This window comes from Protomyctophum bolini (genome assembly GCF_963924005.1).
Source record: "Protomyctophum bolini genome assembly, chromosome: 7".
In the NCBI taxonomy this organism is placed as follows: Eukaryota; Metazoa; Chordata; class Actinopteri; order Myctophiformes; family Myctophidae; genus Protomyctophum; species Protomyctophum bolini.
This window is the reverse complement of record NC_137868.1, coordinates 24,967,571-24,987,518: the sequence shown is the minus strand read 5'-3', so window position 1 is coordinate 24,987,518 and position 19,948 is coordinate 24,967,571. Positions and strand designations below refer to the sequence as shown.

Sequence of the window (19,948 nt, the reverse complement as noted above, 5' to 3'; positions counted from 1 at the left end):
GCAAGGACTAGACTGTGTGAAAGTGTGACAGAGAAAGAGCACCAAAGAGAAAAAGGACAGAGGAAATGAAAGAGTGAATACTTTTGAGTTTGAGAAGGAGCGGTCATAAGGGCGAAAGGTCAGTAGGGATAAGTGTGTGTGTGTGCGTGCGTTTCATGTTTTGTATCAATAATCAAAATCTGCAAAGTAACATGTAATTCAGTAAAAAGTACAATATTTGTATGAGATTTAGTGCAGTAGAACCTAAAAGTACCTTGGAAATTGTACTAAAGTACTTCAGTGAATGTTACTCATTGAAAGATGAGGGGACCGTCATCTTTTATTTTTGTAATCTGGTATACAGTATGCAACAAAATGTAACGGATTTTAAAGGAGCATTTCACCCATTTTCAAACAATCTGGTCCTCACTATATGCTCATGAGAAAACACCATTTATGTCTACTCACTCCATCTCATTTGTGGGCTGTGGATGTCATGGATAGTGAGGACCAATTCAATGAAACCAGTAGTTAAACCAGTTCAAACCTTTTCATACCAAGGCATTTGGCCACGCAGACCTCCATCTGAATCTTTTTTCCAACAAAAGTCAACATTTTACTAACGCAGATGTACAAGTGACGTGCTGCAAGCTTGTATATCTTCTATTTCTGAGAACTACTGTTCTAAATCCTGAGTTGCTGCCCATAGTCCCATACTGCCTAAAATGGTATGGGTCAGTATGCCAGCCCAGTACCATGTCATTTATCACATTGTAATATTTTGAATACTACAGTTGCTCGCTACCATTTACATTGTTTTACTAACTTGTAGCACTTTAAGTATTATAGAGTCTTTATTCCTAGAACTATTTAATTTTAAAGGACCACCATAACAGAGTTACAGACCTGTATTTGGAACCCTGAGAGTCCCTGGACCACACTTAACTACTACGGTCCTAGATTTCTTGTACACAGAGAGGAACTTTATGATACAAGTTATGGGTACATCTAAAATCAAACCCTATAGCCTCGATCTACAGGCATAGGCACAACTTAAATAGCACTATATATATACACACACACACACACACACACACACACACACACACACACACACAGCACTCTATAGTGTAGTGAGATCAGATTCTAAAAATGTCTTCTACATCCTGTCAGTTTCAGTGGTTCTTCGATTTTTCAAAAATAGCAGACCTACAAGCTCGTAGCGCGCCACTCGGTGGCGTGCTATGAGCGTGTAGATCTGCTATTTTTCAATAGCTAAAGCATAACATGCCAACACCAAAATGGGTTCCCGCCCAAAATGGGTTAAGGTTACGTATGATTCATGACTATTTTTTTAAATTACCATGTTTTTTGTTCTTTCTTACTGTAACTCGCTCTGGATTAAACGCTCTGCTAAATGCCTAAATTGTAGTTGGTGGATCCACAGTCCTGTTGCGCCGCCTCACTAACGCATTACCTAAATTAAAGCTGTTGCAGCACCACACAAATTTGCTGTGATGCAAGTCAGTGGTACTCAACATTTTTGGCTCAGGCCACCCCTGGAAATCCACAGCACTCCTGAATTTACATTAAGGAGTACTTCACCCAAAACATGACTCATTTTATATCAATTACACACCCCATGCAGCCTTGAATTCATGGAGATTTTGTTGCATTCCCAGCCAATAATTTGATGATCGGTGGAGTCTCCGGTATGTCCTATTGACCGATGACCCAGGCATCAAATTATTCGTTCAGGAATGGGACAAAAACCTCAATGCAATGCCAACCGGAACTATTCTTTTCTAAACAGATTTACACAGCTCAGTTTTTTTATCAGGCTTTTCTCTGCAGTGGAAAGCCTGGTGACGTGAGGTTACCAACAAACCAAACATGTTCAAAAAGGATCTCAACAAGTTTTAGGATTAAGAAAATACAAAAAGGCACTTTTATTTATAGAAAACAATTCCAATATTTTCTGAAAGAATCACCACCACACATGCTCAGATCGTGTAGCACCAACCAAGTCGCCTGAATCATGGGTGTGACCTGGGGGCCTTGGAGGAGATGAAGAGTAATCTGTGATCGCAGGCTCAGGTTCTACAGGTGGGCGTGGGTATCCAGCAGGCTGTACAGGTGGGACAAAATCTGTAGGAGTAGTGTCAAAAAATGTGTTTTGCAAAAAGTGGACCCCTGGTGGCGCTAGAACAGGCCAATGTGATGGTCTAGTACCAACCAAGTCGCCTGAATCATGGGTGTGACCTGGGGGCATTGGAGGAGATGAAGAGTAATCTGTGATCGCAGGAGCAATCACATATTCTCCAGAAATGCTGGGGCCCTCTTCAGGTTCTGTGTAAATTCTTGGCCAGGTACTGTATTCATATGAGACAGCTGCAGGGTAGAAGATAGAAGGCTCAGGTTCTACAGGTGGGCGTGGGTATCCAGCAGGCTCTACAGGTGGGCGTGGGTATCCAGCAGGCTGTACAGGTGGGACAAAATCTGTAGGAGTAGTGTCAAAAAATGTGTTTGGCAAAAAGTGGACCCCTGGTGGCGCAGGCCAATGTGATGGTCTAGTACCAACCAAGTCGCCTGAATCATGGGTGTGACCTATGGGCATTGGAGGAGATGAAGAGTAATCTGTGATCGCAGGAGCAATGTCATATTCTCCAGAAATGCTGGGGCCCTCTTCAGGTTCTGTGTAAATTCTGGGCCAGGTACTGTATTCATATGGGGCAGCTGCAGGGTAGAAGATAGCAGGCTCAGTTTCAGCAGGTGGGCGTGGGTATCCAGCAGGCTGTACAGGTGGGCGTGGGTATCCAGCAGGCTGTACAGGTGGGCGTGGGCCAGCAGGCTGTACAGGTGGGCGTGGGTATCCAGCAGGCTGTACAGGTGGGCGTGGGTATCCAGCAGGCTGTACAGGTGGGCGTGGGTATCCAGCAGGCTGTACAGGTGGGCGTGGGTATCCAGCAGGCTGTACAGGTGGGCGTGGGTATCCAGCAGGCTGTACAGGTGGGCGTGGGTATCCAGCAGGCTGTACAGGTGGGCGTGGGCCAGCAGGCTGTACAGGTGGGCGTGGGTATCCAGCAGGCTGTACAGGTGGGCGTGGGTATCCAGCAGGCTCTACAGGTGGGCGTGGGTATCCAGCAGGCTCTACAGCTGTTTCAGAATAATGTGGCCATTTGGAGAAGCTGCTGGACTCACGAGGAATGTTGCTAAACAGTCTTGAAGAGATAAGGGTGGGCCAAAAAGAACCCCTGTTGTCATCTCCAATTGCAGAGAGAGAACCTGTGAACCGTCTTGAAGAGATACGGTTAGGCCAGGAAGAACCCCTGTTGTCATCTCCAATTGCAGAGGAAGAACCTGTGAACTGCCTTGAAAAGAGCTGGGTGGGCCATGAAGGACCTATATTGTCACCTCCAATTCCAGAAGGAGAACCTGTGAACAGAGATTAAACATTTAGCCTGGTGCTCATACTGGTCTGGTGAACTGGACTGCTGTCAATGGTTACCAAACTTGTCATGCCGCAGAATCTACAAGCTCACAACACCTGAGCTCCAATGATGGTATTGAACACCCACACACACACACACACACACACACACACACACACACACATGAAAAATTCCAGGCAAAGGTTTTTCCTTGGCCTCCAGGGAGTGTGCGTAGCATACAAGGTTTTAGACAGATCGGTGCAGTTATAAAAACACTAATCGGCCAGTTATATCACCACCATGAGGCAGAGTTGAAAATTTGCAGGTGGCATTTCTTCCTCGGCCTAGTGGGAATGTGTGTGCAAAATGTCACGGAAATCACAATGCGTTCATGATTTGCAGAATTTTGTCTGCGAAGCCAATCTTAGCCAATCAGGACAGAGTCTGAAAACCCCGTTTTGTTGACTGGTTATAGAGAGACCGTACCAATTTGCGTGATGTTTGGACAAAATCTGTAGGTGTAGTCAAAAAATGTGTTTTGCAAAAAGTGGACCCCTGGTGGCGCTATAACAGGCCAATGTGAAAACTTTGGGGCAGAGGTTCAGCTGTGGCATCCAGGGAGTGGGTGTGCAGAGTTGGCTGCCATTGAGCAAACGGTGCCAGAGATTAGCTGTCCACAGACGGACGTACACACACACGCAGTGCATAACATACTCTTTCCCCATGCCTTCGGCCTGGTGGAGACAATAATAATTTGGGAACCAGACTGTGTGAGAGAACTGAAACATCCTACCTTTTGGTGGCAGACGGTAGCAGAATCCATTTCTGACCAGCAGAAAACACAGCCAGGACACACTGAAAACCACACACACACACAAGATATTTAACATGTATTAGTTTTACCACATGCCCTACATTTAAGTTAAATAACAATACCTCAAAGGCAGTCCCAGAGCCATCTCTAGCAGCCTCAGCACAGCTCTAGTGCTCAGTGCTCCCTGAACCCGCTGTGAGTTCTGTCTGATGTTTATCAGTCGTTAATCTAATTGACCTAATGACACTCACCTGTTGACCATCACACCTACATGGCCCAGTGTTGCCATGTCTGCTTATTATAAGCAACTTTGAGCTTGTTTTGTCCTGCAAAGTCACTTGCGGGTTTCTAAAGTGTAGTTGATTATTTGGGCTTGTTTTTGGGCTTTGGGCTTGTTTCTAAAGTGTAGTTCCTTAATAATAATACACTTTATTTATATAGCATCTTTCTTATTTTTTATATGGAGGGACAGACAGTAGGCTGACAGGAAATGGGGAGAAAACATGCAGTAGGGGCCGTCGGGATCGGGAGTCGAACTCGCGGCACACTGCCAGACTGGATTACCAGCCAAGGTGCCTGGACCATTGAGCCATGGCCCAGGCCATATAGCATCTTTCATGACATGGAATGCAGCTCAAAGTACTTTATGGAGCAAGACAAAAACAAGAAAAGCAAAAACATAAAACAACATTTAAATACTAGTAAGAAAATCACACCCGTTTAAAATGAGGGGCGCTCTTGTCATCGTCATCAATTTATGTTAGCGGACATTTGACATTGCTACATAAGGTACATAAGGTGGTCCCTTATTGGTCAAGCACTACCAACAACATGTGATTGGTTAGCCGATTTTCCCTTCAATGTCAATGGCGTTTAATGCTTTGATGTTGCTCTTATCATACATCATCATGCATCATCTCATACTGGCCAATCAGAATGCCTGTTGCCTGTGATTTGTTAGCTGATTTGCTCTTTACATATGACGTACATTTTCCCTTCAATGTCAATGGCGTTTAATGTTTTCATGTTTAATTTACGTCATATTTAGCGGAATTCTGACGTAATTTCTCCGTTCATTATCAATTGCAAATCTTGAGACGTGTGGGGAAAAAAGCTATTTATAGAAGTGGCTAGCGCCCCTTAAAAAAGCAGTGAATCAGGCAAAACAGTGAGGACATGAATAACAACACAGATTTAAAACTCAACTAAAAGCAAGAGTGAAGACAATGACATAGGTCTTGAGCTGTGCTTTAAAGCTGTCAACAGAGGCTGCCTGTCTAAGGTGTAATGGGAGTTTATTCCAAGCGTCGGCCTGTAGAAGCATAAAGTTGCTTAATGTGTAGTTCCTTATCTGGGCTTGTATCTAAAGTGCAGTTGCTTATTAGTTCTTGTTTCTAAAGTGTAGTCGCTTATTTGACCTTGTTTCTAAAGTAGCCTATAGTCGCTTATTTGGCCTTGCTTCCCAATGGTGTGTGTGTGTGTGTGTATGTGTGTGTGTGTGTGTGTGTGTGTGTGTGTGTGTGTGTGTGTACGACTACATGTGTGCGTGTGTGTGTGTGTGTATGCGTGCGTGCGTGTGCGTGTGCGTGTGTGTGTGTGTGAGAAAGAGAGAGACAGACAGACCAGAGACAGAGAGAGACAGAGACCCCAGCCTTGAAGGCTGCAGATGAAAGCTATTGGTGTTTTAATTTATCTGGTAAATAACTTGTGCATATGAGACATAGGCATAAATGTTGAATAAAATACATATTCTTTTTTTGGCCTGGGCCATGGCTCAGTGGTCCAGGCACCTTGGCTGGTAATCCGGTCTGGCAGTGTGCCAGTGTGCCAAAATCACCAAATTAAGCAATTCTACTAGCAGAATAATGTGATTCTGAGAGAGGAACAACAGTCTCAGTCTCCTTTTTTCAGAAATAAACAGAAAAAATACTATATAAACTTTAATTTGAAGAAAGAAGGAAAAAGACCAGAACCCGCAGTTCCTTGACCCAAGAGGAGCAGCTGCATGTTAGCCTTATCCAGCAGTGGTGTTTGACCTTGCCTGATCCCAGCTGCATGGAGAATCCTGTTAGAACCCCCTGTGTCTCAGGGGCGCTAGCCTGTCTGTCAATCTCCACCACAGTGACAAGACTTCTCCCTCTCCTCCTCTTCCCGTCCTCCTCCTCTCCTCCTCTTTCTCTCCTTCACCTCAGAAGCTAATTCGACACACTCTTCCAGCCAGCCCCGGGGAAATTGTTTCCCAGTTAAATGAAAGGGGTGTTGGAGGGATGAAGTGGCATTTGACTCTCGTTTCCCCTTTGAGTCAAGGTCACGCTACCATTTAAAAGTATTTCCCTTGGCTTATCTCCTCTGAACTGGCCTCTTAGCGGGGATAAGGAACACAAATCAGGAGAGAATTATCGGCTCCCAAGCGGTCTAAATGCCTGCCACTTCCCACTTCCTTGGGCGAGGCGGAGCTGCAGAGGTGAAACTTACGCATAAAATGAACCCTTTACAGGTCATTTTTACACTCGAAGACTAATACCGACACATGGGTATATTTGTAGTTCACATTATTGGACTGATATTTCCAATGTTATTTTTAGGCCATAAATGTGTGTATCTCCACAATATGAACATTTTTCACATTTTGTGAATTTTTCTCTGTGGCTGATCCCGCAAACCACTGGGCCAAGCAGCGTCAAATGTCATATGCACACCAGTGTAAGACAACTCCCTCAATCTTTTTTCCCCCACATAATTATTGTGAATTTATTTTCTTTCTTTCTTTTTTAACTTAGAGGTTTATTTGGGCTGAAGTGTTTGTGTTTTACAATTTTTTTCCTTCTGCACCTGTACGTTTGCATATTTCTGTTCACCTCCCATGGTGAACAGCTCAGGCTTATTGTAATCCCTCTGACTCACCTGCTCATACAACATCTCTCTGTGTGTGTGTGTGTGTGTGTGTGTGTGTGTGTGTGTGTGTGTGTGTGTGTGTGTGTGTGTGTGTGTGTGTGTGTGTGTGTGTGTGTGTGTGTGTGTGTGCGCGCGTGCGTGCGTGTGCTCTCTCTCTCTTTTATACTTCTCATTTAAATTCCACTGAATGCAGTGTATATTTAAAAACTGCATATGTAAAGTTCCTGCTTGCGTTCGCCCTAGGATTGTGTGTGTGTGTGTGTGTGTGTGTGTGTTAGTATTGTATGCACGTGCATATTGGTATGCTTGCAGGTGTGGTTTTTAGCATTTGTGTATGTTTGTATATTTATGTTTTAGTGAAGTCTCCCCGGGGCGATTGCATTGTTTACCAGAGAGTTCTAATACATGCCTCTTATACCTGAGCGCTAGCTATAGCACATTAGCGAGCAGCGCTAGACATGCTGCGTATTTTTAACCTCGCCTGCCTCTCACTTCTAATCCCATCTGCATATGTGCACACGCCACTGTGCTCTCACATGTTGACACATCACCACATGCACATCTGACGGTGCGCACACACAGCCGTGCACACACAAACACACGCACGCACACACACACACACACACACACACACACACACACACACACACACACACACACGTGCGTGCGCGGTTGCTTGTTATCACCTATTTCTAAGCTGTGGGTGAGAAGATATGGGCGACATTCAACATTTTTTAGCAGTAACACAGAAACCAATTCCAGCAGTAAAAGCAGGGTTTTGTGAGCCTATAAGCAAGTATTGCACTGAACTTCCTATCACCCACACCCCTCCTTCCCCATTCTAATCCACTGAGCTTTATTGGACAGTAAAGTTATAATAAGTAAAGTTTATTCTATGTTATGGAAGTTTTGTACTTCCATAACAGTATGTTTGGCTGCCTTTCAAATTCAGAATAAGAAAGATTTTCTATTGCGAGGTATATTTGGAATTTGGCAGTGAGGTGCATGCATTACATTATATAACAACAGTATAAAGACATATTTACACAGTTTTTTTTATTGGGGTGCTACCAAGCAATATCACAGTATACTTTGTATACAGTATATACTTATTTATTTGCCTTGTGACTTTTCTTGCCACAGAATTCAAGAGATCACTTGGGAGTACCGATTTAGGCCAAGGGGAAAATACAATTAAAAAGATAAATAAATAGCTTATATGCCTTATAAATAGCCTATAAACCATGAAAACTAGGAAGACCAACATGTGTCATTCCAAGCACATGCAGCCCTATTGCATAAACTGCCCTTATGTAATACACAAGCACCTCTGGTCTTGCAGCTTGCCACTTTTCTTATAAGAAAACTATACATAAATAGCCTAGAAGCCTATTTGCACTTGTACCCAGAAGGTAACATATGCATTTTGCACTGCACATGTATTATGCACTTGAAACAATATTATATGTTCTGCTTTGCACTTGTGTTATGTTCACAGAAGGCAATAGCAGCATTCACTGTAAATATTGTACATTCCACAATAATGTTTTGTGTATTATGTACACAGAAGGTAACAGGATATACATTCCATATAGCCTGGCTAATAAGCCAGACTGAATCAGCCGTTGGCAAAAAAATTGCCTGCCGGCGGATTACGGTCTGGAGAGGCTCAATTGTACGCCCATTTCCTACACCAGAGAACTGGTGTGGCCAATCGGGACACGGTATGCAATATGGGCGGGCTTTGGTACAGTGACATTCAATGCTTGAGACCTTTGACTGACAGTAGCTCTGACCAATTGCGTCAAAGAGAAAATGTTTGAACTCGCCCCCCGGGAAACAAGATCCATACACAGCATCTCCAGACTCAAATACCACACGACAGTGTGATTTGAGTCTGGCTTATTAGCCAGGCTACATTCCATATACATTCCACATTGCATTTCATTGTATTTATGCACGTCGAAAAACGGCAGGACCAGAGGTGTTTGTAGAATTGTGTATTTGTGTGTGGTCCACCAGAATCACTACAGTATTATAATTCATGCTGTGCTCACACTAGAAGGTCTTTAACTTGTTTGGATCCACATGCTGCAGTCCTACTAGTCCATACCATTTTCATGATGGCACCATCCACCCACCCGCACAGAAGGCTGCTGCCCCCTGCCAACTCATTTCATAGTGCCAGCGCTGCCTCTGCAGTCTGCATGCTTCGCAGGCCATTCCCAGGGTGACTGACCGACCCCCCCCATACACACACACACACACACACACACACACACACACACACACACACACACACAGGCACATACTGTGCACCATTCTGTGCACTGTTCTGTGCCATTATTGATTTCACACGGCTTGCAATGTTGCATGCCACAACAGAACACCCGCCATCTCGGTTTGAAACGGAAACTTCAAAGACCACGCTTGCTCTCTCTCTCTCTCTCTCTCTCTCTCTCTCTCTCTCTCTCTCTCTCTCTCTCATTGAAATAAATAACCCATGCTTACCTTCTAAACTGTTAGATGATCACGCTTGTGTCCAACCCCAGAAAAACATTTTCTTTGGAAGGCCCAAAACAGGGTGTTAATTGTATCATGAGTTGTGTGTTGCTAACTAAAGCTGGTAAAGCTATCTATATATTGGTCTCCTGTAGCTAGACGATCTGTATGCCTACTGATCGCAATTAAACAAATGGCTTAACTGTGTGAAAAAAATAATAACAGCATCACAGAACCAATGCAAAACGTGTCTTCATCAGAAGGTATCAGGATTGGTTTTCAATAAGGGAGCGAAGGTTTGTTACCGCTGGCGACCTGGCGTCCACATCCATTCATTAGGTTTGTTACCGCTGGCGACCTGGCGTCTACATCCATTCATTAGGTTTGTTACCGCTGGCGACCTGGCGTCCACATCCATTCATTAGGTTTGTTACCGCTGGCGACCTGGCGTCCACATCCATTCATTAGGTTTGTTACCGCTGGCGACCTGGCGTCCACATCCATTCATTAGGTTTGTTACCGCTGGCGACCTGGCGTCCACATCCATTCATTAGGTTTGTTACCGCTGGCGACCTGGCGTCCACATCCATTCATTAGGTTTGTTACCGCTGGCGACCTGGCGTCCACATCCATTCATTAGGTTTGTTACCGCTGGCGACCTGGCGTCCACATCCATTCATTAGGTTTGTTACCGCTGGCGACCTGGCGTCCACATCCATTCATTAGGTTTGTTACCGCTGGCGACCTGGCGTCCACATCCATTCATTAGGTTTGTTACCGCTGGCGACCTGGCGTCCACATCCATTCATTAGGTTTGTTACCGCTGGCGACCTGGCGTCCACATCCATTCATTGAGTTTATATTTCCCCAGCTGGCGGACATCTCTGATCATCTGGATATGCCAGACTAGTATAATATTGATGTAGTCTCTCTCTGTCACTCTCAACAAGAGCTCAAAGCCAGTTTACTCTCTCACCTGGTGACATCAAAAACACAAAAGTGTCTTGAAAGACGTACGCACGGCACGCACGCACGCACGCACGCACGCACGCATGCACACACACACACACACACACACACACACACACACACACACACACACACACACACACACACACACACACACACACACACACACACACTCCAAGTCTTGCTGTGCAACATCTCTATCTCTGAAGGCTCCCGCCTTAGAGTCACATGATGTCCAAAGAGCTGCCAGATCAAAAATACTGCCCATCATCTGTTGCTTCTGAAAAAGGCACTTCAAAGTCCTGATAGGATAAGAGCGAGAGACTGAAGTGGAAAGGTGAGGAGGGAGAAAGAGAATGCCCTGAAGCTGCCCATGCCAAAGTCTGGAGAAATCATTGGCCCCAATCCTGACAGTTAGGATAAAGACAGAGACAACATAGTCAGAAAGAAAGGCACGCGAATAGAGAAAATATAGCAAGGGAACAGGGAAGAGGGAACTGCCAAAGAAGAGAATGACAAAGATTGTCAGAGCGAAAGGGCGATAATCCAATTGATGTCTAAACAGTGTGCTGAAGACATAACCGTTTCACTCAGCCCCACTGGAAATGACAGTCTCCCTCTCCCACAATGGCCTTCAATACAATGGCCCATTGTATAAAGGCTTGAAATTAAATACATTTTAAAGAGAGAGAAACATTTTAAGATTTATCAGGAAGACACTGATGATGAAAAAAGCAAGGAATTGTTTGAGTGAGCAATCGGACTTTTAACTTTCCATTAACTCAAATGTAAGCTGTTTATTATTATAAGTCTGCACATAGTTGAGCAAAGCTGTATAGACTTTTTTTTTTTTTTTTTTTTACAATTGATTTAGTAGATATTGGAATTAACTGCACACACATCACCACTGTGCATTCAGCATGCTCCTTCTCCCCTTTCCTCACAACTTTCTGTCAGGGACCAGAGGTTGGATCATTCACCCGTGGACGCACGCACGCACACGCACACACACACACACACACACACACACACACACACACACACACACACACACACACACACACACACACACAGAGCAGCTTTATCACTGGCCCACCAGAGTAGCCAGATCATATTACTGCAACATCCTGAGGAAGTCAGTCCCTCACATTTTTTCTTTCATGTGTGTCTGTCAGTATGCATGCTATAGAATAGATCATAAATACAAAAGTACATGCTTGCTCGGCAGGAGGCTAGCCGTCTACAGGTATAAGAGTGTCTGTGTTTGTATCTGTGTCTGTCGGTGTGTGAATCTGTCTGTCTTGTCTGGAAAATCAAAAGCAATATGACAAATCAGTGACAATGTTTTCTTTCAGTGGTTTGATGAACAGAATGCAGTCTGTTGTGCTGTTTAAAGTGAATCTGATACAGGGGGGAGGCAGGGAGAAAGAAGGTTAGATCTCGTCAATGAAGGGTGTTTTTACAAGGTTGCCACTGGACGCCATGGATTTCTTGCCGACCACAAAGGTCTTCGCAGCATTGGCGATATCAGTGAGGGAGACATTGTCAATGCTCTCTGTGACAGTGTCAGGACTAATGTAGACTCCTCCAGACAGGGCTTGGGTGCCCATAGCATCTATCAACCCTTCAGAGTTCTCTAGAGACATCACGTACTGGGCCTTTAGCTGGTTATGGGCCCGTGTGAGCTCAGCAGCAGTGACTGCACCATCGGCAACAGCTTTCACCTGTGCCAAAGCAGCCTTGATCACATCACCGGCTGCAGCATACTGGCAGATGGTGTAGACTCCAAACAGACCAGAGTCAGAGTAGCTTTCATGATATGCAGTGGCATCAAAAGGGTCACTGGTTGTCTTGGAGATGCCCCGGATGAGTTTGCTAGTGGTGTTGGAGCCCCTCTTGATGAGGGGGCCGGCCCCCAGGATGTGCTGCAGCACGCTGAAGGCCAGGACCTCCGGGGTCCCCACTCTTGCCGACTGGCTTACCACCGCACAGTGGACCAGACTGCTGGAGCTCTGCTGACGCACCTCACCTCCACGGTACTGGGACATAGCTCCTGTGGTTCCAAGCCCGCTGCGGATGTTGTGGAACTGCTCCCCAAGCTGCCTCAGCACAGCATGGTCTATACCAAGTCCAACAAGAGCCATTCTGGCAGTTGTAAAGTTGTTATGGACAAAGTGATGCATCTGCTCGGACTGGATGTTGCCGACCATGTGGTCTGGACAGTACAGGGAGTTAGACAGTGAGTTCTTGTAGGCTGCTCCATGTAGACCTTCGATCACACAGACCAGGGGGCTCTGAGCAGCCAGGGCCTTGTCCATCTTCACTCTGGGGGTGAGATCTGACACTTCCCATGGCCTGAACTCTGGCGCTGTGGTCACATTGATCAGGTACTCCATCACTGTATCAATATCATCTCTCAAACAGTCCACAGAGTAGACCATGTTCTCTCTGGATGCTGTCACGCTCATCTTTCCTCCCACTGCCTCAATGCCACGACAGATTCTGAGGGCTGAAGCACCTTTTGTTGTCAGGCCAGCAGCCAGTCGCAGGAGGTGAGAAACCCCCATATTGTCAGGTGTCTCATAGCGACAGCCAGCCCTGACAAACACCCCAATCTTGGAGGCTGGGAAATAGTTCTCCAAAGAAGTGATCACCAGCCCGCTTGGCAGATTGGTCACCTGCACTTCTTGTGGCTCAAACCTTACATGATCATTGACCCCTGTAAACTCAACCTTACGGGCATGAGCCGAAAGAAGCCTCCTTGGTAATTTCCTTATGGCCTTCATGTGCCTTCTCTCCTTCAGCCAGGATGATTGAAATATCTAACTTACATTTTATAGAGGAAGTCAACAGGGCTTGCACCAAATTAGGAGTCATACATCATAGATACATCTTCAACGACGTCACAGGTTGGCCACATGAAGTTTGAGATCCACGTAGTTACTTGCGCAAGCAGAGTGCGCAAGTACTAGTTTCGCCCGGGACTTGTATGCACCGTCCCAGCCGTCCCGCCAATTTTGATGCGTATGCACCGTCCCAGCAATTTTGAGGCGTATGCACCGTCCCAGCAAATGACGTAATGACTAATTGTGCCTGATACGGCAGTGGTGCCAGATTACATACATGTATACATAGGAGCATTACCTTTAATCCTCCCAACACTAAAACATATCGTCATTACGTCACCATCGAAAACCAATTACACTCTGGCATTGGGTCCTTTAATCCACATCTTTATTACGTAATCATTGAGAGCTAGTTATACATATAAATACTATGTATATATGTATAAAATCAATGGTTTTCGATGGTGGTGACGTAATGATGATATGTTTTAGTGTCGGGAGGATTAAAGGTAATGCTCCTTCCTATACATGTATGTAATCTGGCACCACTGTCGTATCAGGCACAAGTAGTCATTACGTTACATGCATAAAGTAGGTAGGTAGCAAATAGTTAAACCTAATAATTCAACATTTCAAACTTTCCTTCACAGAGAAACTGAGATTTGACAGTTTGTAGCGGTCGGAAGTACTTGCGCGCTCTGCTTGCGCACTATTAGGCCATTAGTAGGCCCTAGTAGGCCATTTATTGTCATACCCATTGTACCAGTTGTACCCATTGTCATACCCATTGTACCAGTTGTCATACCCATTGTACCAGTACCCATTGTCATACCCATTGTACCAGTTGTCATACCCATTGTACCAGTACCAGTTGTCATACCCATTGTACCAGTTGTACCCATTGTACCAGTTGTCATACCCATTGTACCAGTTGTACCCATTGTCATACCCATTGTACCAGTTGTACCAGTTGTACCCATTGTAATACCCAAGGATTGTTTGGGGAGGGGAAAGGGGAGAACAACACACTCTCGGCAGCTAAGTTTGAAATCGATCAGTCGGACGGTGCTTAAGTTATGCACGGGACAGACAAACACCCATGCACATGCACAAACATAATCTAACATAATACAATGCATAGAGTTCAATGAACAGTGTGTACTGTATTATAATCTATACCCCCTGAATTCCCCACCGCCGTCGTCTAGCTCCTCCCAGCACACACCTATTGGGCAGGCGATGGAAACGAGAGCATAATGAAAACAGAGGCCTGGAATGAGCTCCCTCTGTCTGCTAGCTCAGCGTACATTTTAGCTCTTTGGTCTGAGGTCATGAAGGGCCTTTTGCTCTCTCTCTGCCTCTACACATGCACACACACACACACACACACACACACACACACACATGTGAATTAACTTTTAAGCGATACATCCACGTTTTCGAGACTCGATGGAGAACAGGCTTTTTCTCGTCAGCTGACATGTCCCAAAGGGGTTGAAGCAATTCAATTTTCTTCATTACTTGTTTCCTCTGTTTTCTTATTTGTGAGAAGTCACTTTTCATTAGCTGGATGAAGGGGGCATGCTTTGTGTTTGAGTGGGTGTTTCTTGTGGGCAAGACTCTCTGCAGTAACAGACTTGACTCCCGCTTTGATTCTGGATGAAAGAACGGCTGGAAGATTAACACAGGGTCAGCTATTCTCACTAATATGGACTGCCTGTGAGACAACACAATACACACATACTGTAGACACATATGCACGCACACACACACACACACACACACACACACACACACAGGCATACGCGCACACACAGGCAAACACATATAGTACTGTATAGGCTTATGAGATGAAGTTAAATCTACTGGCTACAAACACACGGATGATTCAGTGGCACCCATGCACACACACACACACACACGCACGCACACACACACACACACACACACACACACACACACACACACACACACACACACACACACACACACATATATACTGTACAACACACACAATGTGACAATGGACCTGAACAACCAATGCGCGCCCTACATAGACCTTTACGTGAATGTCCCTCAGGGCAGTCAGCCAAACGCACTCCAGTTCTCCTGTAAACCAATAGACTGCTTTACTTCAATACTTCAGTACTCGCGCGCGCGCACACACACACACACACACACACACACACACAGTTTGTAATTGTAATAAACTATTAGTTTTCATTTCCTTTGCCGGGAAAGTGAGTTACAAAGTGCTTTAGAGACAGCCACACAAGGACTTTTATTTCCTCCATTTCTTTCACACTGTGTCTCTCGTGCACACATGGCACACCTTTCTAACACTTCTCACAGGGGGGCCGGTAATCCAATATGAAGCAGGGCCTGTTCTGCGACGTGGTGGCCCTAAATCGCCACTGACAGGCGGACCGTGGCTCTGGCTCACCCTGAGGGCCCTGTGGTGTGTGTGTGTGTGTGTGTGTGTGTGTGTGTGTGTGTGTGTGTGTGTGTGTGTGTGTGTGTGTGTGTGTGTGTGTGTGTGTGTGTGTGTGTGTGTGTGTGTGTGTGTGTGTGTGTGTGTGTGTGTGTGTGTGTGTGTGTGTGTGTGTGTGTGTGTGTGTGTGTGTGTGTGTGTGTGTGTGTGTGTGCGCGCGCGTGCGTGCGTGCGTGCGTGCGTGTGTGTGCAACACAATGCCAGCCTTTCACAACTGTCAGGTAACAACAAATCGAGAGATACATGTGTATGTTTATGCATGCTTCTTTATGCGTGCGTCCGTGTGTGCGTGAGTGAGTGCAAGTATATATTTCCTATATCGTCCACCTATGCCAGGCTCAGAACTGAGGGGAGGGGCAAACACAGAGGTCACAAGAAAACACTCAGGGCCCTATTATGCTTGTCTTATTTCCAGGTACTTAAGTCCACCACCATCTTATGCACAATCCCTATTTTGCAAGCTGAACGCAAACACTTAAGGCTTATAGGGACAGTTCACCGCTGAAAGAAACTGCAGTCACTCAGTGTTAATAGTATGTGCAGTGGCACAATTTGAAATTTGCACCCTATGGCCAGAAAAACTATGAACTCAGATGTGGTCAGACATCTCTGCTTTCAATGTGATGAATCATACAACACTGATCTTAAAGGGAATGGCAGGCTATAGTGCCTGAATTGGCACAGTGCGCAGATTACTGCAAAATGGCATTGGCCACACCTGCATCTCTTAAAGGAGCATTCAGTGGTTTGGGTGATTTGGAAAAAAAAACTCAGTCCGCCCCGGGAACAATACACTACAGTGGGGGGGACACGCGACAGGCCAACAGCGTGCACACCAAGGCCCGACCCCGCTCGATCATGATTGGCGGAATGCCCCTCTCTATCCTGATTGGATGAAGGCTGGGCGACCTATAGCCAAAAATGAAAGTTTTTTTTTTTTACCCCAGGGGTTAACTGTGGACAGAGAGGAACTCCTTATATGGTCAGCACACTCTATAGTAGGGAGGATTATCACAACAAAACAAAAAAAGAAGTGATATTTGAATTAAGTTAAATCACTGAATATACCTTTAAGTTAAGACATAAGACCTGCCGGTAATTAAGACATGCATAATAAGACCATCAGTGTTAATAAATCAATGTATAAGTCTTTGAGTGTACAAATGTAACTATTGGTTATTTTGTTATTTACCGAGAACACACCTGTTTTAATTCATGCTTGTGTCTACTTGTCAGATACAAATGAGTTGTTCAAATTGAGGAGAAAGCTGGGGGGAAATGATGGCGAGAGAAGAGAGGGGCATTTTAAATGAAAAAGAATAATGTTCTTTCCAGGCCCCAGGAGGTTGTGTTCTGTGATGTCCTGTGAGTTGGAGGAGGCTTTCAAAGCATCTTGCAGGCTGGTGAGTGTTCTGTGAAGATATGGTGGTTGTTTTTCCAGCCTTCAGGGCAGTGTTTGTTCAACGGCGGTACATACACTAGTTATGGTAAAAAGAAAGTGGGTAACAAAGACAAAAGGGCAAAAAACTTTGAGGCTCTTTTCAGGTTATTTCAGGTGTTTTTATTAATATGTGTATTATCTGTTGAAGTACAGGGTTCAAGTCTAAGGCACTGGGACATTAGGAAATAAAACACTTTTAGACTTGCATTATGGTTCAGTTCACTGCAGGCAACTTTATAGCAATAGTGCTGTTTCTAGACTACACTCCCTTACTCCAGAGTCCCTACTTAGTCTTCTACACTCTAGTCTAGTGTAAGGTCACATTCTCACCTAATACTTCGGTAGACTTGATGCGAATGGGCTTCTTGGGAAGTTGGGATTCTTGCATATTTAATTTGCTGCGGTTTGCCTTCACACTGCACTGTATAACCGCAGCAATTGGAAACGCAGCAGGGACCTTATCAATGTGTTCAATTCATAAACTATAGCCTACACAGTGAAATCTATGGCGTTAAAATTATAACGTCACACGTGCATGTGTCGTACCGTTTGGGACTGGACCTCTCTCTCTCACCCTCGCTCTCTCTCTCACTATACGCACGCAGCCACGCACTTTTCTTTTGGGCATGGAGGCACAGCGCTGAGCGCATTGAGAACAGACAGCAGCACAAAATGTTTATCGAGATGAAAGTCCCTACTTCCCAGTCCCCACACAGTGACAGCACTCCATGTTTACGCACAGAGACAGACAGAATATTCTGTAGGCTACACTGCAGTGTTTTTATGTGTTTCCTTAAGCAATTGATAAATGTACTCGTCCTCATTTCGACCAGGGCTTCAGTCTCCTCATTCGACCACGTATATCCTTTATAGCTCTATGCTGCGGATTGCATTCCCACCTGCACCGAATCGTAATCAAGTGCGATTGGAAGCGAAGCGAAACCCCCGTTTTTGGTCGAAGTAGAATGCGAAGAATCTGCTATTGTACAACCCGGCTGTATAGTATTTGGCGTATTTGTACAGTACAGTCATACACATTGTTCTTCTACTGTATTTATTATCATTTTTCCTAGTATACTTTGCATATCTTATTTATTAGCATTGTTCAACTTTATTGTCACATCACAGCTTTACAGGTTACAGGTATAAAACTGTTACGTGTATGATCTTAGAGAAATTAGTTACATTTACTGTAGCGTTGCACACTGACCTGACTTACATGAACATGGGAATTTCCTTCTGGGTCAGTGAAATATCTATCTCTATAACGTTCACTGCAATAGTGGCAATATAATGATTGTGTTGTAGGTTAGTGTCATCTTCATTCTGCTTGTGATGTTGCTTGCCACTGAAGGCATTCAAAGGTCACTGTGTAAACTGCAGGTGTCTGGAGGCTGCTCTCTAGCCGACACACCGGCTTTGTTCAGACAGCAAACAAACAGAGAGCAGCTCTGTCATCGCTGCAGTCGCTGGAAAATTCTGAGCTGGCTTCCCTTGTTAAATGAGATGTGAAGATGTGGGAAGGTTCTGCTTATACTCAGCCATCCACACTAGCGTTGAAAGACTCCATTTTGTAGTCCAGGTGCTGAAACCCAATAGCTGAAAAATGTCTTTAATCTTTTGACACCTCTATGTAATGTTTCTATTTCAATATATTCATTTTCTTTCAGTTTCATCATTCTCCTCAATATTAACCAATGTCAATAGATGTCAACCAACTATCTATTTGTCTTTATCTAATGCTTCTAAAGTTTACAGTATGTCATACATTTGCAGCTTAAAGTGCCATTTCATTAAACGTCAGTTTGTTGTAACCTACTGTAAGAAAATCTCCATATCTGGGTTACCGGAATGCCTTCGAGCAAGAACTCAACCTATCATGTTCAACTAGACACAGGACAACAGGAGGCATGTTGACATGTCTCTGTCAATGAGCACATTAGACACTCCATTTCCCAGAAAACATTGCTGAGATGTGACTTCTCTCATAACACAGATGACAGGTCTTTAAGACATGATGAAAGGTCACAAACCGTGATGTATTGGTACGTGTTGTTGAACCAGCAAAAGAATTCGAGGGCATGTTGTGACAGATTTGTGGTTTAAAGGATTTGTTGAGTTGGAGATACTAAAACTCACTAGTTCAATCCCCACACTTGCCAGTGTGTTCATCAACACCCAGGCTGGTGACAAGGTGTCATTGAGTCAGACGCTGAAAGTTGCTCTGGGTAAAGACATCAGCTAAAGGCCAGAAACATCAACTAGCTCCAATATATTGCACAGGTCTTAATTTGAACTAGATTTGCTTTCTATTGCTTTCCTCTATTCCACTACTGTGCTGTTTTTCTTGGATGGATATTTTGCAAAACTATCATTTTCGTCCATGTTTAGGCTTCTCACGCATTACATGGGTAAAACCGAGCGTTTGGAATTGATGACATCTCAATTCAATTTGTGCTTGTCCATTGTTGCTTTTTGCAATGAGCGTGCGCCTGGACATGACAACATTAATGGCAGATATACTGTATATACCAGGTTGTATATGTTTGGTTATAACTATTACAATAGGGCTAGATTATA

The 19,948-nt window shown here is 44.6% G+C and overlaps 2 protein-coding genes across 2 annotated transcripts in view; one reads left to right on the top strand and one right to left on the bottom strand.

The window, feature by feature from the left end:
- Positions 1 to 19,948, top strand: part of LOC308318631 (neural-cadherin) — a gene marked incomplete at both ends in the record, with an annotated part of 165,392 nt that overhangs the window by 21,504 nt on the left and 123,940 nt on the right. The gene's annotated exons all lie outside the window — the stretch shown is intronic.
- Positions 12,024 to 13,376, bottom strand: LOC308317902 (cytochrome b-c1 complex subunit 2, mitochondrial-like; the record flags this gene model as incomplete). The annotated part of the gene is made up of 1 exon (XM_080767250.1): positions 12,024 to 13,376. The coding sequence occupies one exon, from the start codon at positions 13,374 to 13,376 to the stop codon at positions 12,024 to 12,026; it is 1,353 nt and encodes a 450-aa protein (XP_080623376.1).